The 19,250-nt window shown below is 39.6% G+C and overlaps 1 protein-coding gene across 8 annotated transcripts in view; it reads right to left on the bottom strand.

Annotated features, from left to right (window-relative positions):
• NFYA (nuclear transcription factor Y subunit alpha) overlaps positions 1-19,084 on the bottom strand; it is a 30,044-nt gene extending 10,960 nt beyond the window's left edge. For 2 of the 8 annotated variants that reach the window (XM_025890582.2, XM_025890586.2), the window contains exons 1-4: positions 18,940-19,077; positions 12,196-12,343; positions 10,500-10,586; positions 7,514-7,660 (exon numbers count right to left, since the gene is read on the bottom strand). In XM_025890582.2, the coding sequence (XP_025746367.1) occupies positions 7,514-7,660; positions 10,500-10,586; positions 12,196-12,270 (309 nt within the window). In that variant the 5' untranslated portion in view covers positions 12,271-12,343; positions 18,940-19,077. Of the gene's footprint in view, positions 1-7,513; positions 7,661-10,499; positions 10,587-12,195; positions 12,344-18,373; positions 18,818-18,939 lie in introns of those variants that run through there. The other 6 variants (XM_025890587.2, XM_025890589.2, XM_025890583.2 and 3 more) reach the window with 5 other exon arrangements.
• Positions 19,085-19,250: the final 166 nt, after the last annotated feature.

Genomic DNA, 19,250 nt, shown 5'->3' with positions numbered 1-19,250 from the left:
TTAATATTTGGGTTTTTCTCTAACAATTTTACAAACAAATTTTAAACACACAAAAATTAATGAACACGTATTCTTGTGCAAATGTTGTAAGTTTCTTAGGTATTTAGAATTCCTGTGTTGAAGGAGATGGGTGTGTGGTACGCAGCCTCTAAAATGGTTTCTAGCTGCTTCTGGTAATCACTCTTTTATGTAATCTTCCCCATGAGTGCACTGGACCTAGTGACTCACTTCTAACAAACAATCTGGCAAAAGTAGTGGGGCATCACTTTTGAGATTAGGTTAGAAAAAGATCAACTTCCATCTTGCTGGCTTTTTCTCACTCTCCCTTACTCGCTCTGAGGGTATCAAGATAGCTGTCGCGTCATGTGCTACCCTATGGAGATGCCCACAAGGCAAGGACCTGACGCCCACCCAGAGCCACATTAAGTTGAGCTTTAAAGTGGATTCTTCCCCCTGTTGAACCTCGCTTTGACAACAGCCCACAAGTGTGTCAAGAGACACTGAACAATGTGTCAGATTCTATTCCCTATGTCTATTTTCCAACATCTTCACTAATGCTCAGTACTATCATTGTTTGCTGGTCTCTTGCTGATTTAATTTGCATTTACATTTTGATTCCTGGGTTTGTATAGCTAAACCTCAGATAACAATTTTGGATAGAGAGGGAACCTGTGCTATCCAAATCTATTTTCTTACATTTTTCTCTTTAATGGCTATGGCTAATTTATTAGGAGTGTCATTGTAAATGTGACAAATTTGAAAAATATTTCTTATAAGCTTTTTATTATTTAAAAAACTAATTAACAGTTTAACTGTTGGGTGTATAGCATCCTGTTTTCATGTAACACCTACTGCACACATTTTTAAAAACAAAAGAGAATGCACTTAGGAAGGCCCCACAGCTCAAAACTTCCAGTATTTAATATACAAGTTCACACCTAAACAATAGTCTAGGGTACAGCACAAATGTTTCCCCCACATCCCCTTCATCTCCCATCTCATTAGTTCTTTTATTCATTCCATCACCATTTTTGATCTGGGTGTTATTTCAAGAGAGTGGAGTTTTTCTCCCTTCATTCCGTTACTGTACTGTATTACATTGATCAATTTTTCAATGTGGAAGCATCCTTGAACTCTAGGAATAAGTCCCACTTATTCATAGTCTGTTATTTTTAATATGCTCTGGATTTGGGTTTGCTAGTATTTTGGGGGGATTCTTGCATCAATGTTCATAACGCCTATTATGTCTACAATTTTTCTTGTAATGTCTTTGTTTGGTCTTGGTATCAGAATAATGCTGGCCTTACAGAATGAATTAGGAAGTATTCTTTCCTCTCCCAGTTTTTGGGAAAAGTTTGAGGACTGGTATTAGGTCTCCAAGTTTTTGGTAAAATACACCAGTGAAGCCATTAATGCTTTTATTTGTTGGGAGATTTTTGATTATGGATTCAAGCTCCTTACTAATTATAAGCTCTGTATTCTGGTTTCTCTTCAGATCACATACATCTTTCACCTTTTACTTATTGTAGGTCTATTAGGATTTTCTATTTCTTTGTAACTGAGTCTTGGTAGAGTAGGTTTTCTTTCTAGGAATTTGTTTACTTTTAGGTAATTCAATCTGTTGCATTTAGTTGCTCCTAATACTTTCTCTTATGATCTTTTCATTTCTCTAGAATTGGTAGGAACACCCCTACTTTCATTTCTGATTTTGGTTATTTGACTTTTTTTAGTCTATCTAGCTCAAGATTTATCATTTTGTTATTTTCAAAGAATCAACTTTGGTTTTCATTTATTTTCTCTATTGTTTTTCTACTATCTCATTTATTTCTGCTCTAGTCTTTATTCTTTCTTTTGGCCAGCTTTGGGTTTAATTCAATCTTTTTCTAATTCCTTAAGTTGTAAGGTTAGGTTGTGGGTTGTCAATCTTTCTTGTTTTTAACATAAGCATTTGTAGGGGCGCCTGGGTGGCTCAGTCGTTAAGCGTCTGCCTTCGGCTCAGCTCATGATCCCAGGATTCTGCGAGCCCCGCATTGGGGCTCCCTGCTCTGAGGGAAGCCTGCTTCTCCCTCTCCTACTCCCCCTGCTTGTGTTCCCTCTCTCGCTATGTCTCTGTCAAATAAATAAATAAAATCTTAAAAAAAAAAAACCAAACATAAGCATTGATAGTCATCAACTTCCCCCTCAACACTGCTTCTGCCATGTTCATGTATGTTGGGTCTTTGTTTTCATTTGTCTTTAAGTATTTTCTAATTTCTCATGTAGTTTTTCCTTTGATCCACTGATATATTTAAGAGTGTACTGTTTAATTTCCACAGATTGGTGAATTTTCCACTTTTATTTCTGTTGATTTCTAACTTCATCCCACTGTGGTCAGAGAAGATACTTTGTATGCAGTCTGAGACTTAATTTGTGACCAGATATATGATCTGTCCTGGAAAGCTCCCAAGTGTACTTAAGAAGAATGTGTATGCTGTTGCTGTTGGGTGGAGGGTTCTGTTTAAGTCTGTCTTACCTAGTTGGTCCATTGTGTTAAGTACTCTATTTTCTTACGTATCTTCTCTCTGGTTGTTCTGTTTTTTTGATTGATTTTTGTTTATTAGAGAAAGAGGGAGTGTGCAGGAGAGCAAGACAGCACAACCAGGGGGAGGGAAAAGCAGATTCCCTGCTGAGCAGGGAGCATGATCATGATCATGATCATGACCTGAGCTGAAGGCAGACACTTAACGGACTAATCCACCCAGGTGCCCCACTGACTGACTTTTTTTTTTTTTAAGTAGGCTCCACACCCAGCGTGGAGCCCAGTGTGGCTTCAACTCACAACCCTGAGATCAAGACCTGAGCTGAGATCAAGAGTTGGACGCTTAACAGACTGAGCCACCCAGGTGTCCCGGCACTCTGAATGTTATCAGTCACTGCCTTCTGGCCTCCGAAGTTTCTGATGAGAAATCTGCTAAAAATCTTGAGGATCCCTGGTAGGTGACAAGTCACTTCTCTCTTGCTGCTTTCAAGATTCTCTATTTGTGCCTTCCAAAAGTTTGATAATTATGTGTCCTGCTGTGGGTCTCCGAGTTCATCTTATGTCTCTCATCGAATTTGGAGAATTTTCAGCCATTATTTCTTCAAATATTCTCTCTGCGTTTTTCTCTCTTCTTCTGAGACTCCCACAATGCATCTGTTGGCACACCTGACAGTAGACTCATAGTTCCCATAGGCTCTGTTCACTTTTTTCCAATGTTTTCTCTTTCCATTTCTTAGATGCAATCATTTCCATTGCCTTAAATCTTCAAGTTCGTGGATTCTTTCTTCTATCTATTCAAATTTGCCTTGAATCTTTCTAGCAAATTTTTCATTTCCATTATTGTACTTAACCAGTGCCGAAATTTCTTTTCAGGTTTTCTCTTTACTGGTATTTCCATTTTGTTCATACATTGCTTCCCTTTTTCAACAACTTCTTGTAGTTCTTTGAGCATCTTTGGGGCAGTTATTCTTAAAACGTTTGTCTTACAGTAAATCTATTTTTTTAAAGGACAGTTTCTATATTAATTTTTTCCTCTGAATGGGCCATATTTTCCTGTTTCTTTGTATGCCTTATTACTTTTGTCAGGAACTGCATATTAAGTCAAATAATGTAGTAGCTGTGGAAATCAGATTCTTTCCCTTCTCTAGGATTTGCTGTTACTGTTTTGATTGTTGTAGGCGGTCTCTGTGCCAAAAAATCAGCCTAAGGCATAAATTGAAGGCCTTTACAGGTCTTTTCTGAGCCTGTGCCTGTCCCCAAGTATGTGTAGTCTTTTTCTAATTTTCCCAAATATTCAACTTCTTTTCAGTGTCCTGGAGTCTAAAGTTAGGCTCTCAAAAGGAGGAAAAGAGAAAAACGAAGGGGGCAGGGAAGGGTGCTAACTTTTTAAAAATTCCCAAGGGGTCAGTCACTTCAGCTGGAGGGAGAGGGACTTACAACAGTAGGGGAAGGTGTGACGACACAGGCTGCCTCCTCCTTCATCTGCACCTCTGATCAGAGGCAGCAATCAGTGATCCCTGATTTTAGAGGATGGGGTCTATTTTGCTCACCTTGGCACCTATAAGCTGCCCAGAGGCTGCGTCAAAACCTGTGTGCAGCTACCTGTTAGGCTGCTAGGTAGCTGCTATTATGCTAAGAGCTCAAACTTACTGAAATTATCTTCACTATAAGTCTATGCCTCCCCCTGTAAGTAAAAAGTTTTCAAAAAGACTTGAGCGTTCCAAAATAGTTTATATCAGATTCTGCCAGTGCGATTATTATGTAGGTGGGGAGAGAGATTCCTGGTATGTCCTGCTCCACCATCTTCCCAGAATCCTCTACCTAGGCCTTCTTAACTATGTTTTCCAAATACTTAGCTCAGAGCTGGCACTTAGAAAGTAGTGGCAAATACATAAATTAGTAAACAAATTTATTTAGTTATCTGAATCTATTTCCTAACTGAGTTTCAAACAGCAAGGGATACCTGCTTTTAGTCATTTGGATTTCCTTTCCCATCTATTCATATTCTTTGCCGATTTCCCTACTGGATTGTTATTTTCATATCAATACATAAATGTTCTTTATGTATTTTGGATACAAACCAAATTATGTGTGTTAAAAAATATCTTCTGCATATCTGCACCTTGTCTTTTATTTATATTTTGATGTATATACATTTTTATTTTGAAGTAGTCAAATCAATTTGGTTTTTATATCTTTAAAAAATCCTTCTCTACTCCACGACGTAAAGAAAATTCTCTTGTAGATAAAATCTAAAAGTTTCCAAGTATGCTTTTTTACATTCAGACTGTAAATCTACAAGTATATAGTAATGAGATAGACATCATGTTTTCTTTTTCTATGTCATTCTTAAACCACTTCTTCGCTGGTATTTTATACTATTTTTATCATACATCAACTTCCAATATTCTTGCATTTATTTCTTCACTCTCTACTTTGGTTCCACTGTCCTTATTAAGCCAGTGATCTTAATCTAAAATTATACACAAATTTAGCATGTATCTGAACATCTGTACCTTTTCTAAGGGGATACAGGTTTCAGTGGAATTCTAAAATAGAGCATGCAATCCAAAAAAAGGTTAAGGAGTACTCTTCTAAAAGAAATGGTTATTCAACACTAATGAGAAGCAACCTCTAATAAAAAGGGATTGAAACCTTACGCATTTTAAGAGAGGCTGTGGAATTGTACTTAAAGCTTTATACACATCAACAGAAAAGAATTTCTCCAGGATGGTTTGATTAGTCACAGTCCTATTCGGAGGGAAGGGAATGAAATAAATAACCCTTTCAAAGTCTCTTAAAGGCCGAAAAATCCCCATAAAATCATAGAATTTAGAGCTGGAATGAACCCTAAACATCACCTGATATAAACTGCGTTTCTGGATGAGAACACTGACAATCAAATGACTTGGCCAGGATCAGAAATCTTGTTTAATGGCAGACCTGGGAATGAAAGTCAGGTCACTGCATTCACAGTACACTGTTCCTAGTGTTAAAGCGCACCATTTCTACTCAATGGTGGAGCAGAAGGCGTGGCAGGGGGGCTGGAGAGGAGGCAATGAGAAGGACAGAAATGAATAGGAGTATGACACTGCAGCAAGCACACACACAGAGTGTATTTAAAACCTCATACATTTATGCATGGAGCAATGTGGAGACTATTTTTAATCCTAACTACTACTCTATCTTGGCAAAAATATGCCAACGGCCTTAAAATTGCTCAAGCAATCCCTCCACTCCAAAGAAATTGCTCTAAGAATTCAACTGGAAAATAGTAATCACACTCAAATACATTTATAGTAACCTTACCTATTAAAGCAAAAAACCAAAAATAAAGCAAACAAAAAATCTGAGAATACACATGAAAAAAAATTGTACATAAAATTACAAGGGCTTATATAAAAATTAATTTAGATTTATCAAGTAGTGTGATCATGGCTCGTTTTTCCAACTTCTATTAAATTCCTCCAAAATAACTAAATCATTGTGATCATTTTAATTGTTAAAACAAAATATAGATAGAACAAAAAGTTAATAGTTCTCCCTTGCCCCCGCCTCTGTGCTCATAAACATATATACCCATGAGTGTTTGGCTATCCATTACAGAAATCACATAGTATATATTTCTCTGCAAATTATTTTTCACTAAAAATACTTCAATATTGATTATCCCCCCCCAGAAAACAGTTCATCCTTTTTAACAAGGACAAAATGCTCCATATATGAACATATGGAGTATGATGTATTCAACCATTTCTTTATCCTTATTGACGGAATGGACAGGCAGGTTACAATTTTCTTTTCCTAGTACAATGCTGCAATAAATGTCTTTGTACATTTCTCCCTGTATATGGATGCTGTTCTTCTTACACAATAGATTCTCAGAAGTGGGGCAGAAAGAGCAAAGGTTTATGTTTATGTATTTAATAGTGAGATGCCTTCAGATTTGAAATTACCAATAATAATGTTTCCTTTTCTCTACACCCATTCTAGCATTGGATATAAACTCTTTTTAATTTTTACCAACTCGATAAAAATTCCCTCTAGTTTTTAAAAATCTGATGCCACTGAGCTGCATGTCTTGTTTTACCTTTGTTTTCTGTTTCTGAATCCATCTTTCCAGTGGATTTACCTAAGTACTTTATTGGTTTGTTTACAGAATCAGCATTTATTTACCCTTCTACATTTTTGTTAGTGTTCTACTTCATTAATTTTAACCTACTTTTTTGTTCATTTTGTTCTTCCTTTTCCTAACTTCATAAGGGAAATACCATTCACTTTTCAGTTCTTTTAGAATAAAAGTATTGGGGCTCCTGGGTGGCTCAGTCGGTTAGGTGTCTGCCTTCAGCTCAAGTCATGATTCCAGGGTCCTGGAATTGAGCCCCATGTCGGGCTCTCTGCTCAGCAGGGGAGTCTGCTTCTCCCTCTCCCTCTGCCTGCCGCTCCCCCTGCTTGTGCTCTCTGTCAAATAAATAAATAAAATCTTAAAATAAAATAAAATAAAAGTATTTAAGGGTTACACATTTTGCTCTAAGTACAGCTTTAGGTGTGTGTGATGGGTTTGGACTGAAGTATTTTTTTTTCATCACTTGCTAGATAATTCAAATTATAAATCACTTGGAAAGAAATGAAAGGATAACATTCCTGACCAAGAACAGTTAATTTCCAAAGCACACTGTAAATTCCCTCAGCTGCCAGAAGTTCCAACAAAGATCAAATCAATAAATTTCCTATTAAACTAGACTCTCATCTTTTTGTATTCTTTATATACTGATTCAAGATCATACCTAGTATCTTAGTCCTTACCAGAGATGTCCAACTCCTGTACAATTCTGTTTCTATCACTGATAGTACAAAAGTAGAAAATCGACTAATTTTGTCAATGTAGGGTGGCAAACAGTTAAATGCCAGATCAATAGCCAAACAGTTTCTAACAAGCTCTTCTTTAAGACCTCTATTCTGATATTCTGTCTAAACATTTTTTGCATCGCTCACCTGCTGCAAACCCTGAGTCCCAGACACAGGTACTTGCATGATGGTTTGACCTTGTCCACCAGGGACAGCTTGGACCATGATGGGCTGACCAGTTGATGTGATTAATTGGCCTCCACTGACCTGTACCATTAATGGCTGCCCCTGGACCTAGAAGGAAATAAAATAACAATGAAATAACGTAAGATAGAAAATGGTTTTTACCAAAAGATAATCACTGGAACTATTCTGCTGCCTTGGTAGAGGGGGAAAAGGTAGAAGAGACACTAAGAAAAGAAGTCTCAAGTCCCTGTCTTCAAGTTATCTTCTTCAAAAACACTCTATCTTTGACCAAACGCCAAATTGAATACTTTAAGGTCAGATATAATGAAGTATATCCAGGGTCTTTAGGAAGTCTCAACAGATATAAGGCATTTGTCATCAAATACAGGCTAAATCCATGAGAAGCACTTAATCAAAACATCCAGACTATGTGCCTTTTGAGACTAATATTCAGGAATAGTTTCTAGTGAAGGCTGGAGAGGAGGCAATGAGAGGGAGGGCTGATGGTGGTGATGATGGTGGTTGAGTGCAAATTCTAAATAACCTGGAAGGAATAAATCGAACTACCCAGCAATGACTCCAGGAGGCTGGGTAGCAAGCAGCTCTGGAAGCTTATGCAGAAGACCCTTTCTCCCCATAGTCTCTCAAGCATAAATGAAATACACAACTTTTACCCTCTACCTCACTCTGGGAATTCTAGTCCTGTGGTTGTTTCAAGAGCCCACTAGGGAAGGCCTAGAAATATCTTCTGGTCAGTTTTCAAGCTCTGTGGTGAATTCCTCATACTGGAACCTGAATATCTACATAGTTATTTTAGTTTTAACAGAAACAGTGATAAATATGGGAATTATACACTCAAGTGTATCAAAAAACTCCCAACTTTCCAGCTCCTATGAGTAAATGGACTACTTTAGAAGCCAGGGCATTATACGGGCTCTATAACATCTTGAATCCCAGTATAAAAATACCTAGCTAACTGAATGCATTCTGGAAGCTGGAAAAACAAGCCACATTAGAAATGAAATGGAATGTTCAAAAGAACAGCTGCCAAATCCAAAATTTTCATTTAGATTCTGCCCTTGTTTTGAGGAATTATTTGTAGCAGAACACAAGAATATTCATAGGACTAAAATATTCATGTTTAATGACCTTGAAAAGTGTGTTCGAATAACAGTAATTGGTTAAAAGATCAATCTTCCCTAGATGAATAGATTAGATAATAGGGTCCCCTCTTCTTCACCACCACCACCACCACCACCACCACCACCACCACCACCACCACCATCATCACCACCAAATGCATCAGAATCCTCAGGAACATTTAAATCCCAAGTTTTATAAACTGTTTGTTGAGAAATTCCACTTTACTTTTTAAAGGACTTTACAATCTGATTCTCTCATGCTTTCTCCTTTCCTTATCAAATTAAATTCCCTTTGCTACACCAATGTTTGCATGTACTCCATCACAAAGGATTGTTCTGAATATTTATTAAATGAGTAACTGAAATAAGTATTAAAAATTCTCCAAAATAATGAGACCCCTAGAGAAAATGTTTTCACCATTTCCATAAAGTGTTCCCATTTCTTTTAAATAAAATCTACATAAGTAAGAAACACAAGTTTTAAGGCCCAACTGTTCTTAAGTTTCTGGCTACCCATCATCTTGAACTTCTCCCCTCACTGACACGTTAAATGTGTACATGATAAACCATCTGAGACTCCAAGGAGCCCACTGCATTTACAACATATGAATGATTACAAGGACACATGCATCAGACAAGAAGCCATACAGTTAAGAGCATGTTACATTCCCATTCCACAAGTGGTTAATGACAATACTGTTTTATGTATCAATAAGATAAAGCAAGCATGAAAAACATGAACAAGCTGTTGAACTCTACTATTTGAACATATTTAGGAGTACCTACAAGCTCAGCTTTTTTCAGCCTAATTTATGTTCAGAACTGACTGTGTATCATCATCAGACATTACAGGTGGGAGGTGTCGGGATGGGGCTGAAAGGTTAGGGTGAAATGATTACGATGAGGGGCAGGTAACTGCCGGATGCTTAGCAGCACTGAAATGAGACGCCACTTCTACATTCTAAGTCCTACTTTGAACCATTTCCATTCAATGGAGGAAAAAAGGCAGGGCACTCAAATTTTGCCAATTTCTCAAAAACAGAGTAATTTTAATCAAAGTAACCTGCAGACACAGAAAAGACAAGCTTCTACTCTCATTTTTACATAGGAACTGGCCAAAATATAACCCCAACTAAGGATATTTAGCTTGGCCATATAAAAAGTTAGGGAACTGCTCTAGTTAAGTAAAAATTCTTATAGTGGCTGTAATACCTAAGACTTACAGAAAGCATATTCCACCTTTGGCAAAGAGATATAGGGTAATCTTTGCAAATCTAGTAATAAAACAGGTCATGGTTTCCTTAGGAAAGGTAGTGAAAAGGCAGCAGTTAAGAGATTAACAAGATTCACTGATTAGATAAACCTTGCCAAGTATAAGGATTATTTTGCAGCCGAGTTGCCCCTTTAATAAAAATAAAGCATAATCTAACCCTAGTTATTTTTTACTCCACTATTATAAATACAAATCCACGGAATTTTACTGTGCATTCTGATTATAGAGCTTGAGCTCTAAATAGATTCTAATGTCACTTGTAAGAATTTCTTACTGTCACTTGCACCATTTCCTTCCCAAAGAAACACAAGTGCCAAATTCAATTTTCAGAAAATTGATACTGGGGTCACTACATGACTAGGCATGAAACATGAGGAGACTGGAATCTTATAAGCCTCAAAGACAAGTTAACAGCATCAAAAACATGCAATTGACTTTGCCATTCCTCCTTGAGATCCTACCACAAATAGCACCAGACATGAGGACAGGAGAAGTTCATGCAGTGCTTACAGAGAATCAGAGAGGGCACCACTACCTGGAGGGTCTGGACTTGCTGGCCTGAGGCGGATGCCACCTGGGCCTCAGTCTGCAACTGGACAGCAGTGACACCACCCTGCTGCTGAGAACAGGAACAGGAAGAGCTTGAAATGTGTCAGGAAGGAAATGTAGAGTTCAAGACATGAGATCAGCTTACCTCTTGTGGGAGAGGGAAGGAGTCTTCTTTTAATAGTCCCACCCAACAGAGGACTCTCAAACTGTACAGACTCCCTATACTGAGGCTATTTTGTTGCCGGTAGCAGGATTAAAGATATTAGCCCTTTGTCCCCAGAGTGAAACTCAAAACACATTTCCATGACTCAAAAACAATAGTTGTCATCATGAACACAAATTTTTTTAATGTAATCCTTCCCTCCAGAAACAAGCATTTGATCCTTCTGCTTAGAGTTATCTTAATGCTTTTTATTTCCTCAAATGAGTTCACAACAAAAAAGTTATCAGGTTTTTACAGCTTTGAAGCTACAATGAAGAATTTCTGAGACTTAATAATCACCAGATAGGAAGAATGAAGCAATCACTGTGAACCAAAATCATCTTCAGGCTGGTCACTGCTCTCAAGGCCCAAAACTAAGATTACTTCTACTCAATTGGATTACCTTAGAAGCAATGTTTTCAGTGATTTAACCTAATTTTTATATCCTCTAATGGTAAGTTCTGACTGAACAAGACTTCATCCATCAGGGTGGTGGTGTGAAAAGAGGGCCCTTTGTGGAATCCCCTTTCCTAAGGAGGCAGTTGAAGGAAGCTGCCAGAGACACAGCAGCTGGGTAGAAGAGAAAGCCAGGAAGGAGTTTAAATAATTAATTTCTTTTAATCAAGAGGTGCTCCTTCCTTTGATCATTAGATAGGAACAACTTACCATCAAAATAGCCTTTGTACTCCCTACCATCTACTTTTCTATATTCTCTAAGTTCCCTTTTGGAAACAAAACATGCCCCAATCTTGGCCAAAGGTCAAATCAATGCATAATAAATGTCTTTTCTTCTAGGGAGAAACACAAGTAAACTTTTACTAAAATAAAAAGCTAGGTATAGAACATCAGAAAACATCAGAAAAACATAATCTCTGTATAAATCTAAGAAAGCAATCTATCTTATTAAGGAATAAATCAACACGGGATTCCTTTCTTGTATGTGCTTATTCATAAGAGTGGCTAAGTATTAACCTCATGCTGAACTACAGCTTTTCAGAATAAGCACCGTAACAGATCAAATCAAAGAACAGTGAATTTCTTGGATGCTGACTATCTTGGTTTATCCATTAAGGCCACAGCCTTAAAAGATCACAAAGCTAGCTTAATGGAGAAGAGAAACTACAAAACTGAATCCAGAAAAAAACAAAAACTCCAAATTTCCATCTGAGAACAGACTAGGTTTTGACTTTTAGCAAAATGAAATGGGCAATTCAGTATTAAATTGCTTAGAGTTATCTTAATGCTTTTTAGTCGGGCTCCCAGGAAAAGCAAATTCTATGTGGTCATGGACTGAATACAGAGCTCTGAACACATGGAACGTGAGAGAAATCGCAACAAATCCAATCTTCGAAAAAGCACTTCAGCACGAGTCACCAGACCTATTATTCATAAGATCTGGGACCTCTAAATAATTCCCCACTGAGTGGTGCCAGTCCGGGCTCCACTGCTGTGCTGTTTAGCAGTTTTACTTCCATACCTGCTGCTGAATCTGTCCAGCCTGCACAACAATCTGCTCTGTCGAACTATTGCTGTTTGCTGTATACTGCTCCATGATCCCTCCAAGTTAGAATCCTGTCCACAGTGAGTTTCACTCAGGAGATCCTAGAAGACTGCGAAATGCACTCCTATTAGAAAGGTTGGGAAAGAAACTAAGTGAGATTGTTAATAAAAGCCTCGCCAGATGATTAACATTGATTAACTTACTGCTGTGCTTTATTTGCAAGTAAACAGGGTAAGAGAATAGGAAATGTTCATTTTTGACATCATTTGTAACTAGGATTACAAGGCACGCTCATGCCAACAATACCATAATGCCATTTCACATGTCTTGAAAGTGTTTAGTCATTTTTTATTGGCAGCCTTACCTTTCAATACTACCAGGGCAACACTTCCAACTTAGAAATACTCAGGAAACTACAATATCACGTTGTTACAAGGTCTATTTAACACTGGTTTTAAGGTCTGCCCGTGTATTTTAGAGGATATACAATTTCTTTTCTTTATAGCACATACTTGCTGCCTGCCAATGCAATACCAAACGTGTTACTCTAGTTCGCTACACATGGTCTTCAGTGTAAAACTTCATGGCTTGTTATTTAGTAAGGAAATGACCCAGACCTGAAGTCAACCATTTTCCTTATCAAAATCTTCATTAAGTAGTACTAAGAAAGCTTGAGTGAAGGTTTAGGAATTTGCATTTTAATCCAGGGCAAGGAATAAGATGTTATACTAATGGCAAAATGATGTTTATAGATTAAATACAAGAAGAAATTTTATATGACAATATTAAGGCTACGAGTTTCTCTAAGTAGAACTTAAGCGTCTGCCTTCGGCTCAGGTCATGATCCCAGCATCCTGGGATTGAGCCCCACGGCAGGCTCCCTGCTCCACGGGAGGCCTGCTTCTCCCTCTCCCACTCCCCCTGCTTGTGTTCCCTCTCTCACTGTGTTTCTGTCAAATAAGTAAATAAAAACTTAAAAAAAAAAAAAGTTAAAATTACATAATAAAGGGTAGGATATAATTAGGCCTATTAGGTATTCAAATGCAAGAGTGGGGGAAACTTAATGACTGAGCCACCCAGGCGCCCCGCTTTAACTTTCTTTATGGCAATTTCCAAACCTATGTAAGAGTAGTGATAGGGGCGGCCTAGGTGGCTCAGTCGGTTAAGTGTCAGACTCTTGGTTTTTGGCTCAGGTCATATGATCTTAGGGTTGTGAAATCGAGCCCCGCTTTGGGCTCTGTGTACAGCATGAAGTCTGCTTAAGATTCTCTCTCTCCCTCTCCTTCTGCCCCTACCCCCATTAGTGCACTCTCTCTCTCTAAATAAATCTTAAAATGATTCTCTCCCTCTTCCCCTCCCCTTGCTCATGTGTGTGTGCAAATAAATAAAATCTTAAAAAAGGAAAAAAAAAAAAAGAGTAGTGAAAACATTATTATTGAACCCCCACAGCCATCTCCAATTCTTACACCATGGTCAATCCTGTTTCACACATCTCATCCACTTTCTACCCACCCCTGAATTATTTTTAAGTAAATGCCAGACACTATATTATTCCAAAATGCTGTGAATACTCTAGCATCTATCTTTAAAGAGGTAGGACTCTTATTTTGTCTTTACCATCATATCACAATATTGTCTCTACAGTATCATTTCAAACATTAGAAAATGAGTAAGTCCCTAAATATCATCAAATATTCAGGCCTTGGTCAAATTAACCCTTCTCACTTAAACACTCCTTTAAAATAAGGACACAATTAGATAAATGGAAATGGTATTTGAGAACCTTAGACAAACCTGATTCAAAAATTTAAAATTATACCAACTACCAAAGGCTAATTCATCTTGGAAATATGGGGAAGGTACAGGTATATATAAGTAAAATATAGATAAATCTTTGCCCCCAATTTTTCTCCAGGCCTTCATAAAGTCTAAAATTTGAACGATGAAGTTATGTGAGCTAAAATGAACTGCATGTTATGTCAGCAAAGAAACGCACTACTCTCCATAAACCTGCACATGGTAGATGAGATTAATCACTTCAACTGTCTCACTATGGTGTGAGAGAAATAAAAATATATCCAAGTGCATGTGCAAGTATTTAGGAAGAAGTATATTTAGGTCTAAAATTCACTCTGAAATGCATCAAAAAACAAGATGGATTGATGAATGAATGGATAGAGATACCTGATAAGTCAAGTATGGTACAGTGTTAACAGGAGATGCTAGGTGATGGGTATGCTGGTGTTTACTGTAAAATTCTTTCGACTTTACTGTATGCTTGAAAATTTTTATACTAAAATATGTGTGTAGCCTATTACTCATAAACGAAATGGTATGCAGAGTAAGAGTGTAAGAGCCATAAATAAGTGATGGGATGACTGTGCCATCACTGCATGCTATTCTGTGGCCATATGGTTCTCTAACTCACTACCCTTACTCTGATGGAATGCTCATCCAGCAACTATCTAACTATAATTTAGATATACATACAGATATGCCAACAGAAAGCAAATATGATTAGCAACACAAATGAACTTATTTCTCATTGCATAGTGACAAATTGACTTGATTTTTATACCAGTTCTCTTTGGAATTGGTTGACTAAGTCGGCTCCTGAGAGATTCTGGGAACAGTAGAGAAAATTGGGTTTTCAGCAGGACTAAGTGACTCTGCCAGGGAAGTAAATGGTCTTCCCTAAGCTATCTTGTCTCTAACTGCAGTACAATGTATTTATGTTTATAAACTAATAAAATTAAAGAATTAAGGATAATGATAACAAAAAAGCCTAACTGATTCCATTTATATGAAACTCTCAAAAAGCCATAGAAATCTAGAGACACAAAGCAGGCCAGTGGTTCCCTGGGACTGGAAAAGCAGGGCAGGATAGGAGTGGGAAGTTGATTAGAATAGAGCATCTGGAACTTTCTGGGGTGATGAATATGTTTTATATATTTTTATCGTGGTGGTGGTCACATAGTGACATACTCAGACATAAACTTGTCTAAGTTCATCAAAACGAACACTTAAAATGATTACCCTTTGTTTCTGTTAACTGTATCTCAAAAAAGTTGCTTTAAAAAATGGGATCATGAAGGAACATACTCTTTCAACACCCCCTGGCCACCCAAATCCCCTTCCTGTATGAGATTTTTTCCATGATCACTAATTTCGAGGAATTTATTTTATGAAGGACATGAGAATAAGTAATAAATAGAACGTCATGCAGATCTTCCTCTTAACTAGTTTATGCTAGTAATAAAAACGCTTCAATTTAAAAACATTTCAATCCACTGTACCCTGAAGGGTAAAAAAGGAAGCAGTTCTCAATCTAAGAGCATTTCTCTCACCCATTAATGAGGGATTCAGGTTGCAGCATGATACTGAGACTGCTAAGGGTGAGCAAGTACCCAACTGGCTTCAACGAAGCCGTCTGCTACTACTACCTTGAGCTTCAGTTAGCAAAACTGCAATACAATGTGACATTTGTCTTTCCTCCAGTGCTTTTCTGTCCAAGATTTGAACAAAATTAAGTCAGCCCGATTTACTCAGTCTAGTTCTCGATCCTAACACAGTTCTGGATGTTTCTTCCTCAAAGAGCAAGTGTGTGTATATTCTGGCTAGCATGAAAATCCTCTTCCTCCCCACTTCAAGGTGCAGAACCCTAAACATAGCTAACTACCAGGAACCTATTCTATGTGTCCCTACACACATTTTAAAGCTAAAACTTCCAAAAACTCAACCATAAGCATGTGAAAAGCCCTTCAAAATTACTATATTTAACAATTACTACCAGATAAAAACTGTAACATACCTTCAAATTTTTTTGACCACAAATCACTGCACACATAACATAGAAAAAAAGTAACTGAAACAAAATTTCCATGAATGCTTCACTTTATGTAACATAAGATGCACATTGTTATTTCCTATTGTATCATAAAAAATTAGCATTACCCACTAAACTGATTTCACAACTCAACAAATGGGTCCTGATCTGTGTTTGATAAGACCAGAGAACAAAGGACTGTCCAGCTTCCCTACTGTCTTGAGGGATTTCCAGATTGGAGTTCCTAATTTGCTCCCTGTCTCCACTAATGAGGCATCATTTGCCAGTCACCATCCTGAAGGTTTTAGAAATAAAAAGAAAACTCTGACGAAGATCCTAACTTCAAAGAGTCTTTACGTTTGGTAAAGAAGAAAAAAGCTATACTGGAACCCTAAGAGAGAAACAAGGTAAAACAGTAATAGGGAAAACAGACATTTCTTCTCCCTGGGGATAGTTAAGTCAAGGAAGGCTTTAGGAAAATGTGGCACCTGACATGGTCCAAAGTGTGAGAAGGATTTATATATGGGATGATGTGGGAGGGGGTGGAGTACTCTACATGAAGAGACAGCATAAAAACAAGGACAGAGAAATTTCAGGATATAAACAGCAGATTAAAAGGTCCCATGTCAAGAGAAAGCTAGAGGCCAGAATACTATCTCTTTAAATTCTAGGCAAAGAAGTTCTTCTGCAGACAGGTGGAGGCTCTAGAGATGTCTAGCACAACAGCAACCAGACTATAATTTGTAACTGCCTTTCAGAAAAAAGTCTAGTGAAAAATGCTGCTGGTTTTAAAGAGACTAGATATACCCATTTTTATATACCAAGGTTAAAAAAATATTCAGAAAACAAATATAAATGTTCTAAAAAATACTTTAGACATGCTATCCCATCTATTAATGTGGATAATGTGATAATCAAAATGACTTTAACATGATTTAAACAATGAGAAACGCATTCTAAAAAGTGAAAACAAACAAAAATGTCTCCAAAGTTTTAGTAGTGGAGAATTTTATGACCTTTAATGTGATCATAAAAATTGGCACCATATACTTAAGACCTACTGTACTTGCCAAGACTGCAGTAGATGCTTCACGTGAATAAAAACTTCTAAAGTCCTAAGAGAAAAATCTTCCTTTCCTCCCCCAAAGTCAGCCGCTGTTGTAGAGCAGACGCCCACAGGTCAGAAACTTGTTTTTCGGACCCTAGAAAAAATACACTCCGGGATTTCTTCCATCTGAACCTCCAAAAAATAACTATTTCCAAAAATTCCTTATCAGGATATACAAGTGCTTTTATCACCTGGGCTTTCCAGCCTAAATTCTCACCAGTACTGCCCAGTGCCTTCACCCACCTTTCCCCTCAAACACAGCACAATTTGGTGCCTCTGCACATGCTCTTCTATTCTTTCTTGTTGGAAAAAATCCTATTGTCCTTCAAGGCCGATGAAAAGTGTGGCAACATCGAGTCTTCCACCGAGGCTGTTAGTAGCTCACCCACCAGTACTTCACAGAACTGAACTTGGCCTCCTCATAGCACTAACCTTTAAGTATTAATTAGTTGTTCACTTGTTAATCTCCACCACACAGTAAGATTCTTATTGACCTCTACCTACTTTCTCCCCAGCATATAGACTGATGCTTGGTACATACTAACTGCTAGAGACCTGGTTGTCAATGAAGATTTCCTCTCACCCTAACAAAACCCCACAACACTGTTAAGTTTCTATAAATATCTGAGTAGAAAACGTTAACATAGAATTAGAAAATATGCAAAAAAAAAATAAATCGAGATGACTGTGGACTGAACTAATGAGTCAAGCCTGGCACATGCAAAGTGACACAGAAAAGCTAAAGAAAAAAAAAATTCTACATTCCCGAAGAAGGAAGAGTTCGCAAGATGAGCAATAGAGAAAACTAATAATATGAGAAACAAGTTGTGCAGCCTCCGAGAAAAGTAATGCGCAGGGCTGGCAATCTTATAAAAGTGAGGTTCCAGGCACCGAATGGACTGGCCCGGCTGCACAGCCAGGACAAGAAAGGGAGACCGCTTGGTCGGACTCCAAGACCGAGGTGTGCGGTTCTGCCCGGGAGAGCGGGGCGGGGAGAAAAGGAAATGACGAGCCAAAAGGGGGTGGTAACGGCGCGGGACCGGAGACCCGGGCCGAGCGTGCTGAGAGGAGGGGCGCGGCGGGGCAGGGGAGTGGGCGCACTAACGGACCCCCTCCCCCGATCCGGGAGACGGCGGGGGCGGGCCCGCAGAGCGCAGAGGCGGGGGCGGGCAGGCTTCCTCTCCCCGCCGCGCCCCGGGCCCCGTGGCCGCGGCGCGTACCTTCCCCAGCGCTCACTTGTGACCCAGGGGGGACTACAGACAGGCAGAGCCGGCTCTCGGAGGGCTGGGGATCGCGGGCCCCGCGGGAGACTTCCCGTCCGGAGGGCCGCAGCACGCAAAGGTCAGGGGCGGGCTTCAGTTTGAGGCCCGAACGATCTGGAGAAGACCGCCAAAGCCCCGGGCGTGCGTGGACCTGAGTGTAAGAGCATTCGTGGCAAGCAGGCCACAAACCCCGAGCCTGGGGCCTGACAAACTGGGCCTAAGGATCGGGAGAAGAGGGATGCATCCCCAACTGGCACAGGCACCCTGCAAGAGTCTGGACCCCGGGTGCTCGCTCCCGAGGGCGCCATCCCCGCGCGGGGCGGCCCCCTGCAGGCCCCGGCAGGGAATGGCCCGGGACACTAACGGCCCCGGGCCAGGGCCGCCAGCCGCCCGGCTCGGCTAGGCTCAGCTAGACTCTCGGGGCTCGACGGGCGCCTGGGCCTCTCCTGAGTGGTCAGCGAGACCCGCCAATCGGGGCGCTGGGGCCGGCTCTGGGCCGCTGGATATTGGCTCCTCACACTCACCGTGCCTCGCTCCCCCGGTTCGCTGCCCGCGCTGATTGGCTCCAGTACCGGACCCCGAAACCCAATCAGAGGCTCCAGCCGCCGCTGCCGCCGCCACTGCCGCTGCCTCGCAAAATGGCGAACCCGAACAAAGGGGAATGGGGCCTCCCTCCAACCGCCTCCGCGCAGGCGCCTCTGAGACCACGCCCCCTAACCCCAGCATCGGGCTCGCCCCACCCCCAGTTGAAGGAGCATCGCGCAGGCGTGCCCTGAAGCCACGCCCACTTCTCTGATTTGACACCATCTCTGGCTGAAGGAATACGCAGGCGCCT

This window comes from Callorhinus ursinus, unplaced genomic scaffold, assembly GCF_003265705.2.
Source record: "Callorhinus ursinus isolate GAN/ISIS: 27379988/994484 unplaced genomic scaffold, GSC_fseal_2.0 scaffold22, whole genome shotgun sequence".
In the NCBI taxonomy this organism is placed as follows: domain Eukaryota; kingdom Metazoa; phylum Chordata; class Mammalia; order Carnivora; family Otariidae; genus Callorhinus; species Callorhinus ursinus.
This window is presented reverse-complemented; position numbering and strand designations above follow the sequence as displayed.